Source organism: Rattus rattus, chromosome 4, assembly GCF_011064425.1.
Source record: "Rattus rattus isolate New Zealand chromosome 4, Rrattus_CSIRO_v1, whole genome shotgun sequence".
In the NCBI taxonomy this organism is placed as follows: Eukaryota; Metazoa; Chordata; class Mammalia; order Rodentia; family Muridae; genus Rattus; species Rattus rattus.
Window position 1 is genome coordinate 102,700,721 of NC_046157.1, and position 18,751 is coordinate 102,719,471.

The following is an 18,751-nucleotide window of genomic DNA, read 5'->3' on the forward strand; positions in this document are numbered from 1 at the left end:
CTTCCTTGAGAAGCCCACACCAATGCGCTCATGTTTCATCACTTCCTTATCCACTTGTCTTTACATTTTTAGTAAGCCTTAACTTTATCTTACACTGGCCAAAACATTCTTTTCTGGGACTCAGACACTAATCCTATTATACCAGCATGAAGGTCCCTACAGATTAAGGGCTACTTCAGCTGATGGAGGTGATGGAGGGGAGCTATGTCTTAACTCCTGCAGCACTGACAACTATGACAGCCATTCTTCACTCTCCCTTAAAGTGCCTTCACTATTTCCTTTTCGATTTTCCTCTGTTTTAACACCAACCAAAACATGTACTTGTTTTGCAGTGGAGCACAGCATGAGTATGGTCTATATGTTTCCCTTGATTTATTCTCTCTTTTTCTTTTCTGTGTACAGAGGACTCTTATACAGTGAAATGGTTCTATAGTGGTATTCATAATTGGATTCTTTCCCACTAATGTAATCCTTTAAGTACGTCTAACTCTTGAGGACGCAGATGAGGCCAGAGAAAAGGGAAACCTAACACAAACCCTACAAAATTAGGTTGGAGAGAAAAAAATCTTTTGGTAAAAAGAATGGCTGGAATCGTATTCATTCCTTTCATGGCAAGCACCACGGCTGGCTGGAACTGGTTGGAGACACTGGCTCAGATACAGAGACACTCTTGAGTGTCTGAAGGTAAGTTGAGACTCATTATAGTACTAAAAGCTAATATGGAGGCAGGGTGTAGTTTTTAGCTATTGATAAGGCATGTGATCATGAAGTTGTATGTATAATTGCATGTATAAGATCTAGAAGAAAGCCCACCCTGGGCAAATGACATGAACAATATGCACATGTGAGATAAGTAACCCATCTTTTTATAGTCTTTACCTAAGAACCCATGTAAATGTGGAAAGACCTGTCTCCAAAAATTTGATTTTTTGGGTCCACCCATGTGTCATGACATATCCCTGCATAATAATAATTTTTAAAAGAAGTAAAATGGATACATTTTAAATATGGTATCTACTCATTTAGCAATTTGGAAACACACAGTTTACTATAATTTACTATAATCACAATTCGTGGCAATAGATCACTGAAATTTATTTTTCCTGTCGTAATGAAAGTTTTTGGGATAATAGATGTGTTAATTAGCATGATTTAATCATTTTAGATAGGACACATGTCTCATTATATCACTTTGCAACCCATAAAGGCACATGATTATTATTTGCCAATAAAAGTAAAATATATGGTTCACAGTTAAAAAAATATGCTGCTCCCATGTAATATGGGGAGTAAGAACACTCTAGAACATTTTAGGATGGAACCCTTCTTTCTGAGTGTCCATGGCAACTAAGTTAAATGTCTTGTTCTTTTGGGCATTTCCTTTCCATAGTAAGGTTGTCCCTACTTAATAAGGGAAGGCTATTTAAGAAGTTGATAGCAATCTTACTGCAATTGCTATTATTACTTCTAAAATTACTGAGCTACTAAATTTAGTTTTGTAGTAAGAAAAGGAACTCTGTTTAAAAGCCCAGGTTTATTTTAGTTCCATAAATATAATTTAATTCTATTAAAGTATCTCCTAAAAGAAAAATAAAAACAAAATATAAAAAGATAAATAAGTATTGGTAGATAGGTAGTCAGATAATTAACAGACTTGCAGGTCACCGAGGATGACCTGACCTCACATTTTGGTCCTCTCCTCTCAGTTTCCTGAAAACACACCAACTTAGCCAGGAAGCAGTGATTCACAAGAATAATCCCAGCACTTGGGAGACAGAGAAGGAGAATCTCTGAGTTTGAGGCTAGCCTTGTTACAGCATGAGTTCCAGGACAGCCAGAACTACACAGAGAATCCCTGTCTCCAATAACAAAACAAAATAAAGCAAAGTAGTAATAAAAAAAATAAATTAATTAACAACAACAACAATAACAATAATTTGTACAAGTTTCAGCCAAAAGAATGAGATCTGATTCATCCATTTGGCCCTGGAGGAGTCATAAAATTCTAAATAGCCCACAATATTAAAAGATTGCAGAAAATTTGCCAGGAGATTACCCTTCAGGAGAACTGATACTCCCGAAAGCATGTTAGCAAATAACTGTCTTCTTATGAAGTATGGATGTGTACACACAGAAAGCCCTTCCTCCTTACAGTTGCTTGCAGACCCTCACAGATATGATGGTGTTGTTTCTGAGTCCTAACTCCAAAAGCATTACTTCTCTCTCTTCGTGTACTAGCCAAACCCGAAGCCTGAGTGCCCTGATGGTCATGAGCCTCCTTCTCTTACCCGGTCCCTCAATCCTTTGTGTGGTGGCAGATTTCCCTATGCCACAAAACACTTGATGTTCTATCTCCCAACTCTCCATTTTTCTGCTTCAGGCAGAGTCTGACATTTCCAGCTTCTTGTACTCATTTTCTCCCAACTCCAATAAGACGGACTGTGAATGTCCTCTTGAATCTTAATTAATTAATTAACTAATTATAATTATATAATTATAATTATATAATTAATTAATTATATAAAAGTAAGAACCAGCAAATAGGGATCTGTGTTCTCCAGTAACAACCTGGTTAGTCTGTGTTCTTTCAGACTTCCAAGGGCTAACAGGTATAAGTTGCATTGGCTCCAGGAAATCACCTATCAGAAATGGCACAACTTTTGCACCTTTCAGATCTCCTTGAATCCAAACAGCCCTTGCCTGTGGAAACAATGCAGGCAGACAGATGTGGACACAAATAACTAAAGACATAAAGAAGGGTTACAGTGGAGAGCAGTGACCTCATCTTAACTTCCTGAACATCTCCATGGCTCCAAGTCAGATGTTCCACAACAACCATTCTGTCACATTGTCTGGTGCCATGGACACTGAGTTTTTTGGTATGCATGAGAAGTTATTTATCTTACACTGCCCTATCTCTCCTTCATTGTCTATATTTAAAATAAGACCTTAAATAAAAGCTGGTAGAGAATATATTTAATGTGTAAGAACCTAGGCTCGATCTTTAGTATAAAATATCAACAACAAGACAAATGAAGCATGCACGCATCCACAACACACATATCCACAACAAAAACACACATACTGTAATATATATATATATATATATATACATATATATATATATATATATATATCACACAAACACACACACACACACACACACACACACACACACACACACAGTCTAGATTTGGTAAGTTTAGTCTCACTAGGAGGTATAATAAATCTTAGACAGCTATCTTTTGCTGGACAGGTCAGAGAACTGAAAAGGAGAACATACTACCATTACTTTCTTAACGTAATGTAATTCCTAACTTCGTCCATTAGATCTCAAGTCCAATCAGTATATTTCCAACACTTAAGCCTCATGAAACATGTCTGAAGAGGAGGAACAGAGATTGTTAAGAGCCAGAGGAGTAGGAAGTCTGTGAGTTCTAGCCATGACAGGGAAGCGACCACAGTGATAGAAAGGTCAGTGCAACTCTTTCAAAGAGAAGTGCACTCTTTCAGAATCAAGACCAGTCGTCTTTAGTTACCTCATTCTTCTTGGTAAGAGGGTAGCTATTTAATGTGTGAGAGCATATATTTGACATAGCTTTTGCCTTATGCTTACACTGCACATATTAAGCGGAGAGAGTTTAGATAGAATAACAGCTTTCTTTTCTAAGTTCAGAGATCTATCATTAACCTGACTGTTCATTATTTCCTCATGAATATGGTTTGTCACCTGGGAAGCAGTAAAATGCAGAACTGTAGTCATAACTTTTTATGTGTATCCTTAAAATAATTCATTGTCTCCATACATACATCTTAGAGTTTCTTACCCACAGGTGATTACATTGCTCACAGTAATAACTGAGTATACTTTATTATATGTTTCAGCAAACAAAGGGTCTTCTAAGGTTGAAACAGCTCACGTGTTTCCTACAAGTTAAAATAGCATGTAACTTAAATAAATAAACACCTAGGTAGGTTCCATATAGCATTAGGTTTATTTCTGTTTATTTTCAAGAATATATGTCCTAATAAGAACTACATGAGATTGTAGCAGAGATAAGAATGGGCCGAGGTGACTTTCACAGCTACAGTCTATCCACTGCCCTCAGAGAAGTTGTGCTAAGTTGCTTTGGAGATGTAGCCTAAATACAGATTTCAGGCTTACTCTTCATCTACCATCTTATGCATGCCACCTCTTGCTGTCTAGGTGGTGTTATCTCCTGACATCCTTCAGTTGTCTTTATTATCCCACCACCATCTTACGTTGACCATTCTCTCTGTCAATAATTGCTTACATCGAATGTTTGCAGGGCTAATGTAGCAGTCAAGGCAAGATACACTCTACTAAGCAGGTGATTTGCATAGAAAAATGTAGTGTGCTTAAGTCCAGTTGATTCTTAATGATAATCTCAATGTGTACTATTGACCACCTTCATCTTATAACTGTTTGGGGGGGACAATTCCACTGCAGGCTCTTTTAGCTTTGTCCTGTTGCGGTTACGGATTACCACAAATGGAGCATCTCAGGACAACACAGATTTAGAATGTCACAGTTTCTGCAGGTCAAAAGTCAGGAGCATTCAGTTGTCTTTTTGTTTGTTTGTTTTAGCTTTATTTCTATTAGTATGAGGAACACCATAAATGAAAGCATCTTGGGGAAGTGAGACCTTATTTCACCTCACAGATTATAGTCCCTCGTGAAAAGAAGACAGAACAGGAACTGAGGGCAGGAATTTAGATACAAGAGCTGAGGCATAGATTATAGAACACTACCTGACTTTCTCTTCATGGCTTGCTCACCCTGCTTTCTTATACAATCCAGGATCATCTGTGTAGGGGTGGAGTACTTGCACTGAGCTAGGGACACCACGCCAACATCAATCATGAATCAAGAAAATGCCCTGAAATTTGTCTGGAGGTAATCTGATGGAGGCATTTTCTTAATTGAGGTCCCTTTTCCCAAATAATTCTAACTTGTGTCAAGTTGACAAAACCCGATAATAAATTCTTCTGCTTAAGAATTTCCATGGTTTTCAGAGCCTGCCCCACATATGGCCCATACATATACAGCCACCCAATTAGACAAGATGGATGAAGCAAAGAAGTGCAGGCCACAGGAACCGGATGTAGATCTCTCCTGAGAGACACAGCCAGAATACAGCAAATACATGGCTTAATGCTAGCAGCAAACCACTGAACTGAGAATGGGACCCCATTGAAGGAATCAGAGAAAGGACTGGAAGAGCTTGAAGGGGCTGGACCCCATATGAACAACAATGCCAACCAACCAGAGCTTCAGGACTAAGCCACTACCAAAAGACTATACATGGACTGACCTGGGCTCCAACCTCATAGGTAGCAATGAATAGCCTAGTAAGAGCACCAGTAGAAGGGGAAGCCCTTGGTCCTACTAAGACTGAACCCCCAGTGAACCTGATTGTTGCGGGGGAGGGCAATAATGGGGGGAGGATGGGGAGGGGAACACCCATGTAGAAGGGAAGGGGGAGGGGTTAGGGGGATGTTTGCCTGGAAACCGGGAAAGGGAATAACAATCGAAATGTAAATAAGAAATACTCAAGTTAATAAAGAAAAAAAGAGAAAAAAAAGAATTTCCATGGTTGAAGTCAAAATGCTGGTAGGCCTGAATTCCTTTCTAAACAATGTGGATGAGCCTACCCACAGTTCCTTTCAATTATAGAACTGATGTCCCACTTCCTGGTTAGCAACCAAGGATGGTTATTAGCTTCTGAGCCTACATCCATTGGACTGTAGCCTGTCTCCTTCACCTTCAATGCTAGCAGTGACAAGTTCACACATTCTTAAATTGCTTTCTCGAACCATAGCTGGGGCAAGTTCTTTACATTCAATGGCTCATTTAACTAAACTCTGCCCATTTAGAAGATCTGTAACAATTCCCCAACCTTACTTTGAATCATATAACAGCATTCATGTTGGATATAGACATATTTATCACATATCTTTGGATATACATACATGCAAATGTTCCATTTGACATGCTATATAACAGAATCATAGACATTAAGAGAGTAGGGGCTAGAGATTTTAAAAATGTCCTTTATTCTGCTTACCACACAGAAGCTAAATCTGGCCTACTCGCCATTTTTATAAATAAAATTTTACCAGGATAGCAGCATATCTATTTATAAATTTTATTTATACATCTCTCTATAAATATCTATATATTTTCTGTGGCTGATTTCAAAATATGATAGCATAATTGAGTACACATGACAAAAATAATTAGGTTTCCATGTATGAAATATTTACTCTCTGCTTCTTCACTGAAAAAAATTGCTGATCTTTGCTTCAACAATAGAGCAGTTATTCTAAAATATTTTTGGAAAATATCAAATAGATGTTGGAGATAAAAATAACCTGAGAAATATGAAGAAGATCCTTGCTCATGTTGAACAACTGAGAATGTAACCAATGTAACTCTCATCTCGCTTTTTGGTATTGGCAGGACATCTGTCTCCTTGTCTAGTTAGCATTTGAAGATGCTTAAACAAATAATCAGCAAGAGAGCTTGAAGCAGGAAAAATAATGGCTTCCAAATAGGCAAAAGTTCAGATAGAACAACAATCAAAAATGTACAGCCTGTGCAAACCATGGATTCACAGAGTGCAGTTTCTACGGCTTTGGGAAATGACTTTCAGTACATTATTGCTTTTGATAATCATGAAAGTACGGATGCATGCTGGAATTAAATTGCATTGTTTCCTCTGCTTGTTGATGGCAAAAAGCACGGAACACTTCCACTATATTTCCTCCCGCAATGCTTGCAAATGATACGGTTTCTGATCAATTTTCATTCGTACTCATAGATCAAGTTTATCATTTGCTAGCTTGCTGGGTTGTCATATAAGAATATGTTAAAGGAGGTAAAACACACAGGCCCAAAATCCCATGGTAACTTTCACATGCAGCTACTTCAGGAACTACAGGTAATTCCCATGATGCCTCTCAACGTTAAATGAAGCAGAAGCACCCTTTGTTGTTGTTTTTGTTTTTTTGTTTAGGGTCTCTTTTTTTTTTGTACTTTTTTTGTGTGATAAGATTAGATTGCAAAGCAATACGATTTAGGCCATGTTTCCATCTTAACAGAAAGAATTACCTAACTAGATTTTATATGGAAAAAGTAAATTTTCAGGCTTACAAATTTGATACCCATGACAGAGCCACAATGCATTAACTTTCTAACTTAATTAGTCTTTAAAAACGAGGGTGCCATCTGCCTCGGAAAAGTATGACAGGTCTAGACTATCACCGAAGAATACTCCAAGTGAGTATCTGTGTATGTATTTGTGCATATACATAGGCACAAGCTACTACTGTCCTCATTTAAACCTCTGTGATCGTTTTCAACACATTTATTAAGTTTATGAATATCTCACAGAATCCAAAAACTTTACATGTAAAAGATTCATGTCATATGTAATACAGATTCCTATTTCTGGGAAAGTAGCATTGATAAAGTTTAAGTGCAAGTGATAGCTACGTCTAAACATTGAGCATCAGAAAATATAATGTTATAGCTCATGAGAGTGAAGCCTTAGCACAGAGAAAGTGAACGGAGAATGGCGGATTGCTCATTAATGACTATGCTAGTTAGAGCTGCAATCGACTCTGCTAAATATCATTTGCGATGGCACCATTCCATGGTCTACTTGCCAGTCCTTCGGGTTCCCAAGGGCCTCGTTACATTTAACATACGATAAATGCTATTTGAGAAAGAGCCTTTTAAAAGGACAGATTTCATTTACAAAATGTTAATGGGCCTTTCCCCTCGACTCACTATCACTTTTAATTCCCATCTTTCTGTTTTATTCACATGACATCTGAAGCACGGGCCATTTGCAAGTTCTTATTCCTTGCTGAGCTCAGAGAGGTGCAGAGGATATGTTCACCCTAAGAAAACACCCAACTATAGACGGATTTGTCATTCCAGGTCTCTATATCCAAAGGAGTTGAACTACAAAGGGAATGAATGGAGATGCAGATGTATGTATAAAATTATGACTCTCTGGTTTATTTTTGTCTCAGAGTTCATATTAAAATGCATTTTGTTACATTCTACCTGAGACCTCACCATTTCAGCTTAGGGTTTTCTGTTATCTCCTCAACGGAAGCAATCTATTATCAGTGTATAAAATGCCAGTATACGGCTGGCAATAAAAATCAAGATATTCAGTAAGTCAGTCAAAGATTCTTGCCTTCAGTGAAGAATAAAATGGCTTTCAAGATCAAATTTGGTTGATACTATAAATGTAAATGTAATAAGCGTTAAAAATTCAAAGCAGTAACCCCAGGGGGCTATAGATACTGCGCAAACAACGAGAGACACATTTAAAGGGGAGAAAGTACAGAACTGTCCAGAGAGACGCCCATTCATAGGTGCTAGTTGAAGCCATGTTAGAAAGAAGGATCTCATCAAAACTAGGTCAGCAGGACATGAAATCAGGCGCGACCCCATTGCCGGTTCTGTTGTATAAGCTTTCCTATTCTTTCCTCGCCTCGTTTGTTCAATAAATTTGTTTACATTTCTTTCAATATGGATATTTTGCAATGAAATAAATTGGGAGTAGAGCCTGATCAATTCAGTTACGTAAAATATTAAAAAAAACACTGAATGAATTCTAAGTGACTTAGGGTCGTTGGCATAACATACTTCTATACTAACATTCATGCATCTAGTTGGTGCATACTAAACACTGTTTACAGTCTGTTTCTCATACATAGACCATTGTTTTTTATATATGGTTTATCATTTTTTAAAAAAAATCAACCAACAAATATATGCTTCCAGGAAAGCTTGTTGCAGACAATAAACATCTTCATTTTTAAATAGCTCCAGTAAAGTTATGAGACTATGCTGTGGTTTGAATCTGAAATGTCTATCACAAACTCATTTATCAATTCATAGATGAGCTGATGGGAGATCATGGAACCTCCGAGAGGTGAGGCTTTCTAGGAAGAAGTGGGTGAGCGTGCCTCTGAACATTATAAATTCCATCCAGTTTCTATCTCAGCTTCCTTCCTACCATAAAGAAAGAATGGCTTTGACAATAACACCATTCTCACAATATTCTGCCCAAGCATATGGGGCCACATAACTGACCCAAACCCTCTAAAATTAGGAGGGGAAAAGTAAATCAATCCTCACTGAATTACATGAAGCGTTCGTTCATAGGGATGAGAAAAATAAATAATAAAGTTGGTTTCATCAGAATTGGCTTTGCAGTTATTCTTTTTCAGTTTATTAGAATAAACTTCTCTAAGAACTTTTATGTAAGAGGCACGGTGCATAGACTACATCTGTACTACTTATGTGGCAGTCCCAGAACCAGGCTGCAAATATCTCTCACTGCTTTATGCTACTCCCTGTAACTACGCAGACATGTTCACAAGAGTCAATAACAACAATTAAAAAAAAAAAACAGATAAATCTCAGGGAACCTCGAACACAGGAATAAATAAGTTTCTTATCGAAAAGCAATTGCCCCCTTCCCCATTTGCAGTAGAGAAAGACAACGAGAAAGTTGATATACTGAGAATAAATCACCAGCTTGCTCACATGTTGTCAAAAGCAGGAAAGGTCTAATAGTTTAAATATTAGTTAGAATGTTGGAAAGTCATTGCGGAAAGATTTGCAATTTCATTAAACAGTCTCGAAGCCTGCGGCACCTTATGATAATGCAGTTCACAAGAAAGATGATTATCTCTTCCTCTAAAACTAAGGCTAATTTCTGGGAAAACCAGAAAAAAATTACACAATTGCAGAAACATGTGAGTTTTGTAGCCCAAGGGGTGTGGATGAAAATTCTCTTATTCACTGACTATGAGAACTTGAGAAAATAATTAAATTGCTTTTCTCTTCTTATTTATTTAGTTATTTATTTTTAAAGGTTTATTTGTTTATGTGTATGAATGCTCTGTCCTTGTGCATACCAGAAGAAGGAAACATATATTGTTACAGACACTGGGGGCCACTGTGGAGGTGCATGGGAATTGAACTCAGGGCCTCAGGAAGAGCAGCCAGTGCTTTTACCCACTAAGTAATCTGTCTCTCAGCCCCTACTTTTTGCTTTCTCCAATACAAAAATTGGCATCATAGAAATATTGCAAGAGAAAGTAAGAAAATAAATACATGCAAACATAAGATGGCCCCTTTTAAATACAAGACCGGAAATAGTATTATAAGGAGGGTCTTCATGGGGACCACATTCCTTGTCCTAATTCATTAACGATTTAATTATTTAATGAAATGTAAAAGGTATAGGATGCAATTTTACATTTTACTGGGCTGAATAAGATGTCACTGCAAGACTCAGCTGCAGTTGGATTGCTACAGGGAAGGACTCTTGTCATTCTGCCATGGGCAGTTCAGGTGCTAGAGCACCTGGGGAATTTTAATAATCCCTTATGCACAGTAATGCTAAGCATATTGAGATTAAAGTATGAGTGCTTTTACATGTCACACTATATATTAACTCAGTTTTTAAAACATTTTCTTTACATTTATGGGTGTTTTGACCGCATATATGTTTGTACATCATATGGATTCCTTGTGGCCAAGGTGGCCTTGAAACTTGAGTTACTTATCACTGTGAGTGACCCTATAGTGCTGGGACTAATCAAAATGCTCTGGGAGATCAGCCAGTGCTCTAAACCACCAAGATTTCTCTCTAGTTTTACTACCTCATGTGTTAAATCATCATGATATTCTTTAAGTTAATTCCTCTCTTCGGAAGTGGTTTTCAGATTTGACTGCAAATGAATTTCAAATCCAAATCAGTTTTCCTATTGCATAGTAAGATAAATTCTTATTTGCATTTTGTTTCTGAGGATGTGCCAGTATTTAGTAAACACGAATGCACAGATAAGCGATCAATTTACTAATTACTCTCTTGGATAAATTGGACAGTTTTATCACGAGTGAAAGCATAGAATTATATGGCTGTCTGCATCTATACGTGTTCACAACACACAAAGTCATCTGCGATTATAAAAAAGAGAAAAATGTATTGTAGTTCCCTTGATTAAAATGATGACAATAAACTTCATTCAAGGGGAAATCTGTAAGACGTGACGGTAACAGAGTGAGACTTACATTCGCCAAGTGAGCTAGCTCGATCTCCAAAAATGCGTCCGTTCTTTTAGGTTCCGGCCTGATTGTGACCACGATGATTTTAGAATTGATGACAGTGTAATTTCTGAAACAGAATAATAATGGTCAAAATGAGAAATCACTGATAAAAAAATTGATTCCTGCTGCTCCGTACCTGTTGAGATGACGTTAAGTGATACATCCCTACTAAAAGCATGGACACAGGCACAATATTCACTAAAAGATACGATTTACTCTTCTGAAGAAGCCTTCTAGAGAGTAGGAGTTCTGGGAAGGACTAAGGGCATTTAATCATATTATATGCAGAAAAGAAGAAAGCAACAACAATACCGGCAACGTTCCAAGTTCTTAGTCCAATTTACTCACAGGAAGGAATAGACCATGAATTGAAATGTCAGGCAATCTTTGAATGAGCATAATCCATTTATCTAAAGGAAGACCTCACAGCATTATTCTCCAGAAGACCAAATATCCTTCTTACCAAGTGCTGTCTTGCCCTTTTTTTAACTTCCCCCAGTGCAAGATTTAAAACTCGCATGTGATGTAAGAAGAAAGCATGTGGAACTTAAAGACAATGTTCATGATCTGTGAAACGTGTCTCTCCTGGAAGATTTTGCTAGGAGACACTCATTCACAAAAACTTCCTATGTCATTATATACATAATTAGAAAATTATCAAGAAACATAAACCTATATAACTAAATAAATGAAGATGTATAAACTTTAAATTATTTAAGTGGTAAACGTTATTCACTCTTTATAGATTTAAAAAACATGACTGCTTTTTTTTAGCATTTGGAAGAAATAAGTGTGTTTATGCCTCATTGATGATTTGAAATAAATAATTTGATCTCATGTTAGGCAGATCCTACTTTAGAGAATTTATATTTATGTACATACCAAGAATGAGTTCATATTTTTTTAAAAACTCATGCTTGGATTCCAAGGTATTGTTTAAAACCCACCAATCCTAGCAATACACTTCAATGTAATGCTCTTAGGTAATCATCAAATCCGATAACTTCTCCCCAATCCTAAACAGTGTCCCTGCTCTCCATTGCAGATGATCCCACCTTTGCCATGGTAAGCATTGATGTGCTACTATTGTAAATATCATTTTCCTAGCACATTGTACACAGAGTTTTATGCTTGATTTCTCAGTATATTTAAAAAATTTATAGTTGTGTAATTTCACAGGCCAGCTCTGCTCTAATTTATCTATTCACCAATTAAATAACTTTGAATCATTTCTGTTATGTTAGCCTTTATAGATATTCATAGTTGACTCTTAGGAATGATTGTGATATATATTTTGCATGTACACATATTTTACTATCTTGGGTAAAAACATGGAACTGCTTGCTCATATGATAAAGGTATGCTATAACTTTATCTGTCACTCTAGTTTCTGTAGGCTACATTTTTTTTGGAGTCCTAGAATTATGATAAGGTAAAACATCAGATTTTTTTTCCATCTAATAGAAATGTAGGGACAAAGACAGAGCAGATATAGACAGAATGGCCAACCAATAAGAGGCCCAATTGGAGACCCATCCATGGCCAAGCACCAATTCTTGATACTATTAATGATATTCTATTATGTTTGCAAACAGAAGCCTAGCATAATTGTCTTCTGAGAGGCCACTCCCAGCACCTGACTGAAGCAGACACAGATACCCACAGTCAAACACTGGACAGAGCTCAAGGACTCTTATGGAAGTGTTGGAGGAAGGACTGGGGGACCTGAAAGGGATAGGAACTCCATAGGAGGACCAACAAAGTAAACTGATTTGGACCCGTGGGGGATCTCAGAATCTGAGTCACCAGCCAAAGAGCATACACACGGGCTGGACCGAGGTCCCTGGCATCTATCTATCTATCTATCTATCTATCTATCTATCTATCTATCTATCTATCTATCTATCTATCTATCTATGTCTATATATATGCATATCCTATGTGCAGCTCAGTCTTCATGTGGTTCCCCACCAACTGGACTGTGGGCTATCCCTAAAACAGTTGTCTGTGGAATCCCTACCCCTCACTAGACTGCCATGTCAGGCCTCAGTGGGAGAGGATGCTCATTTATCTTGCAGAGACTCAATGGGACAAAGTAGGGGGGTAGTGGGGGAAGCTACCTTCTCAGAGGAGAAGGAGAAGTGGGAAGGGCAGAGGGACTGTAGGAGGGGGTACACAGGAGGAAGCGATTGGAATGTAAATGAATAAATACATTGATTATTGGAAAAAAAATCAGATTTTTCTCTATTTGTGGTACGTTTTGTTTTTCCTGTGATGCTATATGATGTAGAATTTCACCATAAACGAATGCTAGACTATTCCATAGCAGAGGGACCAGAAGTAAACCTTGTATGAAATACTATTTTAGCCTATTTCTCCTACATTTAGTACTGTCAAAGAGTGACTATTTAAATATTCTGAAATGCTCAAGGAGGCATCCAGTGTGATAGAAAATAGTTTGAGGGGAAAACAAAAACAAAAAACAAAGCATGAGCATATTTTATCTCCCCGCAGGGGAAAGTGAATACAAACACAGGGAGATGGTAAATTATCACTTGATTCATTTAACACATCGGTTCAAGGCAAAGTGCACTAGAAGGGATTTAAAATTAACTGATAAAGGTTAAGATGCTCCCGGTGCTGTTTTTTCCCCCCTTTGTGGGTAAAAGTTAGCATGGGCTGTGGTGAGAATTAATAGAAAAATCAATGTGGAAGAGGATCAGGTGAGTGAGTGATCACATTAGCATGGATTCCGGAGGAAAATGTGGTTTTTCTACCAGAAACTCACAATGCCTGATTCCCACAGAAAAGTTGCTCGTGCCTGAGCACGCAGATGCAAGTTCATTCTCAGGTTAGCCTGAATGTGTATCAGTTCTTATTTGGCCCCTTGGAGATCAAATACTGATGGGTTCATCAAGTTCCTCTATTCTTGTTCTGCTTAGAATCACCCTTCACATTATTAGGAAAACACAAAGCTCGATCATCAGATTTCTGCTGGGTAGTTTTGCCAACGGGGATGTATCCACATCTTTTCTGTTCTTATGTAAATAACTGAACTAGTGACAAACGGGTACTCCATGTGGGAGTTTGAGATTTTGGTAAGACGTTTATGATTTCTTCTGGATTTGAAAATGGGGATTGTGATCGGGGCAAAGAAAGCAAAGATGGCATCCCCCACTCCCCAAGCTCAGAGCATTAGCTGAGTCAGGCTCCTCAGTCACTCATGCGATGGGCTGCTGTGAAGGAGCCCCAGAGAAGGGTATCTGGGTTCCAGCTTTGATGCAGTCTGGATATTATAGTATATTTGGAATTTATTTGAAAAGAATGTGTGTGTGCAAGCTGTGTTTATGGGTATACCTGTTATTTATATGGCTATTCCCTTGCTCTATACACCACACAGGATCATGCGTTGACATTTATTATAGCACCCAGCAGGCCTACATGCTTCCTTCCATAGGATTCTAAACTCAAGGAGGGTAAGGCTGATTTCCGCCATTTACGTCTTCATTTCATCTTGCATGTGTCATGATCAAAACATGTCTGACTCTCTTGTGGAACAGCCCACCCAAAAGAAAACAAACTTTTTATTAAGTTGATTTAAACGGGAATGCCACTATCATAGTAAAATGTCTAAGAGAGAGAAAAAATATGCAGGCATACATGGTAAATGTCCATTTTTATTTTATTTTTTTACAAAATGTATATATTGCACAAAGTTCCCTTTAATTTATTCCATCAATTTATTATAATTTGCATAAGTGAATCGCTGGCTCCTGATGTGCCACGTCAGGCTTTGTGATCTCCTAATGCTTCCTGGCTGGCTGCACAGTGGTATACATTGCTAAGAAAGCACATCTTACAGCCAAGTGGATTTCATGACTAAAGTAAAAAAGTTCCTCTCCGTCCTTGAGTTTTGCACTGGAATTCACCAAAAGGTGAATCAACTTATTCTTAAAGGCAGCAAAAATGCGATTAAAACACAGTGCGGATGTATATAAATGTCATTTTCAATATGATATGCATACATTGAAAATAAAAGAATGTAAAATATTAAAAAACAGTAACCAAAAGAAAGTCTTAGCTATGGTAATGCCAGATCAGGTATGGTTGAAAACTATCTCAAGAGCAAGGAGAGCATCAAATAAAGACAAAAGACTTGACCCACCAGTAAGACATGGCAATCATAAATGCATGTGCTTCTTGGAGCACAAGACACAAATACACAAGGCAAATATTGAAAGAATTATAGGGCAAAGCAGAGAGTAATCAAAACTCTCACACTCCATTTGAGTAATGACCAGAAAAAGATGAAAGAAATACAAGAATATATGAGAAGCATGTCGACCAACTGTTCGTAACAGACATAGAAAACCCAAGGCAACTTCAGAGGATGACAGATTTTCTAATTGTTCATTGAGAATTCTCCATAGTAAACCACCCATGAGGGAATATTACTGCTCATAATAAAATGAAAAAAAAAGATTGAAATCATACCAAAGATAAACTGAAAAACAAGACATTTCTCAACTATGTCAAAAGCTAATACATAATCAAACAACTAGCAGGTTAAGGACAAATCACAAGGGATACTAGAAAATTATTTAAGGTGAATAAAAATAAAACACAGACCAAATTATGAGATGCAGTGAGAACAGTATTTAGAGGCTAATTTACAGTGATAAACATATGAGAAGAAAAATCTCAAATAAAAAATTCACAACGTTGTAACTCAAGGAACCAAAAATCAAAATAAATATTGGAATAGGATAGGGTATATATTAGTACATAATGTATTATATATTACATATATATACACATGTAAAAATATAACTGAAAAGATAAAATTCAACAAAATTAATAGATGTATTCTATAATATCAATACAACTTACAAGCACGTAACTGTATATATTTTTAAAAAGAATGGCCTCTAAGTGGAAAAAGAATAATTTAAGGAGGAATTATTCATCTGGCCATAGAATAAATGATGTACACAAATTTCTATGAAAAATTAATTCTATGCCAACAAATAATATATCCTGGACCAAATGTGTGTGTGTGTGTGTGTGTGTGTGTGTGTGTTTGTGTGTGTGTGTACAGATATAATATATTATATCCAAATATAAATCTAGCAAGGATATTTGATTAGAAATAATAATTTGTAAGCCATATCAACTACAAAATCTCAAGACCACATGGCTGTAATGTTTTTTAGAACATTAAAAAAACAAAACAACAGAAAAAGCAAAAACCTAACACCAATGATTAAACTCTTTCATAAAGTTGAACTAGTTGACAGGAGAGTGGTGCCTCAATGCTTCCATAAAGAAACCCGGGAGACCTGTGAGACCACAGGTGGAGATGGCTAATATTTATGAGGGAATAATTTGCCATGTATTTTTGCCCCAAACATTTAACGTAGTGTTATAAAAAAACAGTCAGAGGGGACGGTAAAATAGACAACACGCACAAATGATAGCCCAGAATAACAATAAGAAGTACATTACGTGCTTACTGACAGTTACTGAAATTCCTGTAGTCAGTTTTCATTTTCAGAATTATTACTCATGCAGGTTCAAAGATGACAACTTTACGAATTGGTTTAAACAAGGCCCCCAGCTTAGACGAACCAAAACACAACAGGAGATTTGACATGGTCTGGTAACCAAAGGACTTTATCAAGATACTATAAATGTGTTTGCTTTCAGGGAAAGGCTGGAAGAAGCTGAGGGGGAAGGTGACCACATAGGAAGATCAGCAGTCTCAACTAACCAGGACCCCCAAGATCTCTCAAACACTGAGCCACCAACCAGACAGCATACACAGCTGATATGAGTCCCCCACACCCCCCCATATACACACAGCAAAGGACTGCCTGCTCTAGCCTCAGTGGGAGAAACACATAACCCTGCAGAGACTTGAGGACCCAGGAAGTAGGGAGGCCTGGTTGGGTTGGGGGTGGAGACATCCTCTTGGAGACAGGGATGAGATTGGGGGGAGGAATGGGTTGAGGAACAGTCAGAGAGCCTGGAGGGAGAGGGAGACCGACTGACTGAAAAAAAAAAAAAAAAAAAAAAAGGCAAAACAAAACAAAAGACAGTTCAGTGTTAAGATCACTGGATGCTCTACCAGAAGACCGAGGTTCAATATAAGCACCCACGAAGTGACTCACAACCATCTGTAACTCCAGTCCCATGGGATCCAAAGCTCTCTTCTGCCTTTCACAAGTACCGTGCGCACCCATGGTACACAGCCATGCAGGTAGGCAAAACTCCCATGCACACACAGTAGAAAAAGATGAGTGATTCTTGAAATAAAAACTAAGTTAAAATTAGATGAGAGGTGGCTTACTTAGTAGCTACAAATCAGAAATTTGAGATTGGAAGCTGCAGTCTTGGTGGAGTGGGTGAGAGACTTGATTTCAAGTTTGGTTTTCTAACATGAATACGGAATCTCAAAAATGATGGTGGTTGGGGATGTGAGCTCCCTTTTAAAAAGGCTTGGCGAAATGAAGCCTGGATTTTTTAGGCATAATGGAATACTACATTATTTTATACCAATAACCATGTCGATTTGGTATCAAGGATAATTTTAATATCAAATGTCTCTGTGATGGAACAAAGACAGATTAAGAATCTCCTGAAATGAGACATTCCCTTGCACAACAAGAATGAAGTAGGATGGTTCTTAGTTTAGTACTTGAGGCTACGGAACATTTATTCCTGAAGAAGCTAACCGTCCAGGATCTTTTCTGAATGCCTGTTGGCAGGGGTGAGGTGGGCTGGGGTGGGGAGGAGCAGGGGTAAAACTTTTCTTCTTTGTTTTCCTTTTATTTCCACAAGTTGTAAAAACACTGTCGCCCTTTATTCTTCTGTATTTTTAATCGCTGGCATTTTTACATACTTCATATAGCAATTTTTAATGTTGGATTTTATTGATTTTATTACTTGTGCAATAGGAGGGCATGTGCTCGTCTTCATATGGGTTTGAAGCACGTGAACACAATGGCTTTAGAGACCACAACAAGGCAACAGAATCTCAGATCGTGACATTTGTGAGCCACCGGAATTCAGTGCTGGGAATCAAGGACCCCAGACCTTGAAAGAATAATATGCTTTCTTCATGGCTAAGCCATTTCTCTAGCCCTTTCCTAACACTTTAATGCTGCAATGGAGTTTAATAAAATAGTATCAATAAACTTTAATAAAATGGAATTTAATAAATTTTCAGTTAGACTCCTTTTGCTCTTCTGCACATTTATATCAACATTACAGTGTATTAAACACAAGATTTCATTTCCCTATACCTTACTAGTCTTTGTATACTCAGAAGTAAGGTAGGTTCCTTACAAAACTTGAACCCCGATCAATTAAATGATTGTTTACAACTGTCTATGGAATCTAGAATCTGTGGGTTGCTGTTAGCTTGGATATATTATTCTTTATTTCTTAGGTATAATTTTAACATAATTCTTTAGAGGTAAATACAGTTTTCAGTTTTTTGACATTGCCAAAATGGCCTCTAAAAAATAAAACCGCGTGACATGAACTCTCCATAGTGGTTTCTGAGATAGTCAGGCTGTAGAC

General features: G+C 37.5%; 1 protein-coding gene across 1 annotated transcript in view; it reads right to left on the reverse strand.

Annotated features, from left to right (window-relative positions):
- The window catches only part of Adgrb3 (adhesion G protein-coupled receptor B3), a 718,298-nt gene that overhangs the window by 327,397 nt on the left and 372,150 nt on the right, over nucleotides 1-18,751 (reverse strand). Inside the window, exon 15 of the mRNA XM_032900877.1 lies at nucleotides 11,132-11,234. Within this exon, the coding sequence (XP_032756768.1) occupies nucleotides 11,132-11,234 (103 nt within the window). The remainder of the gene's footprint in view (nucleotides 1-11,131; nucleotides 11,235-18,751) is intronic.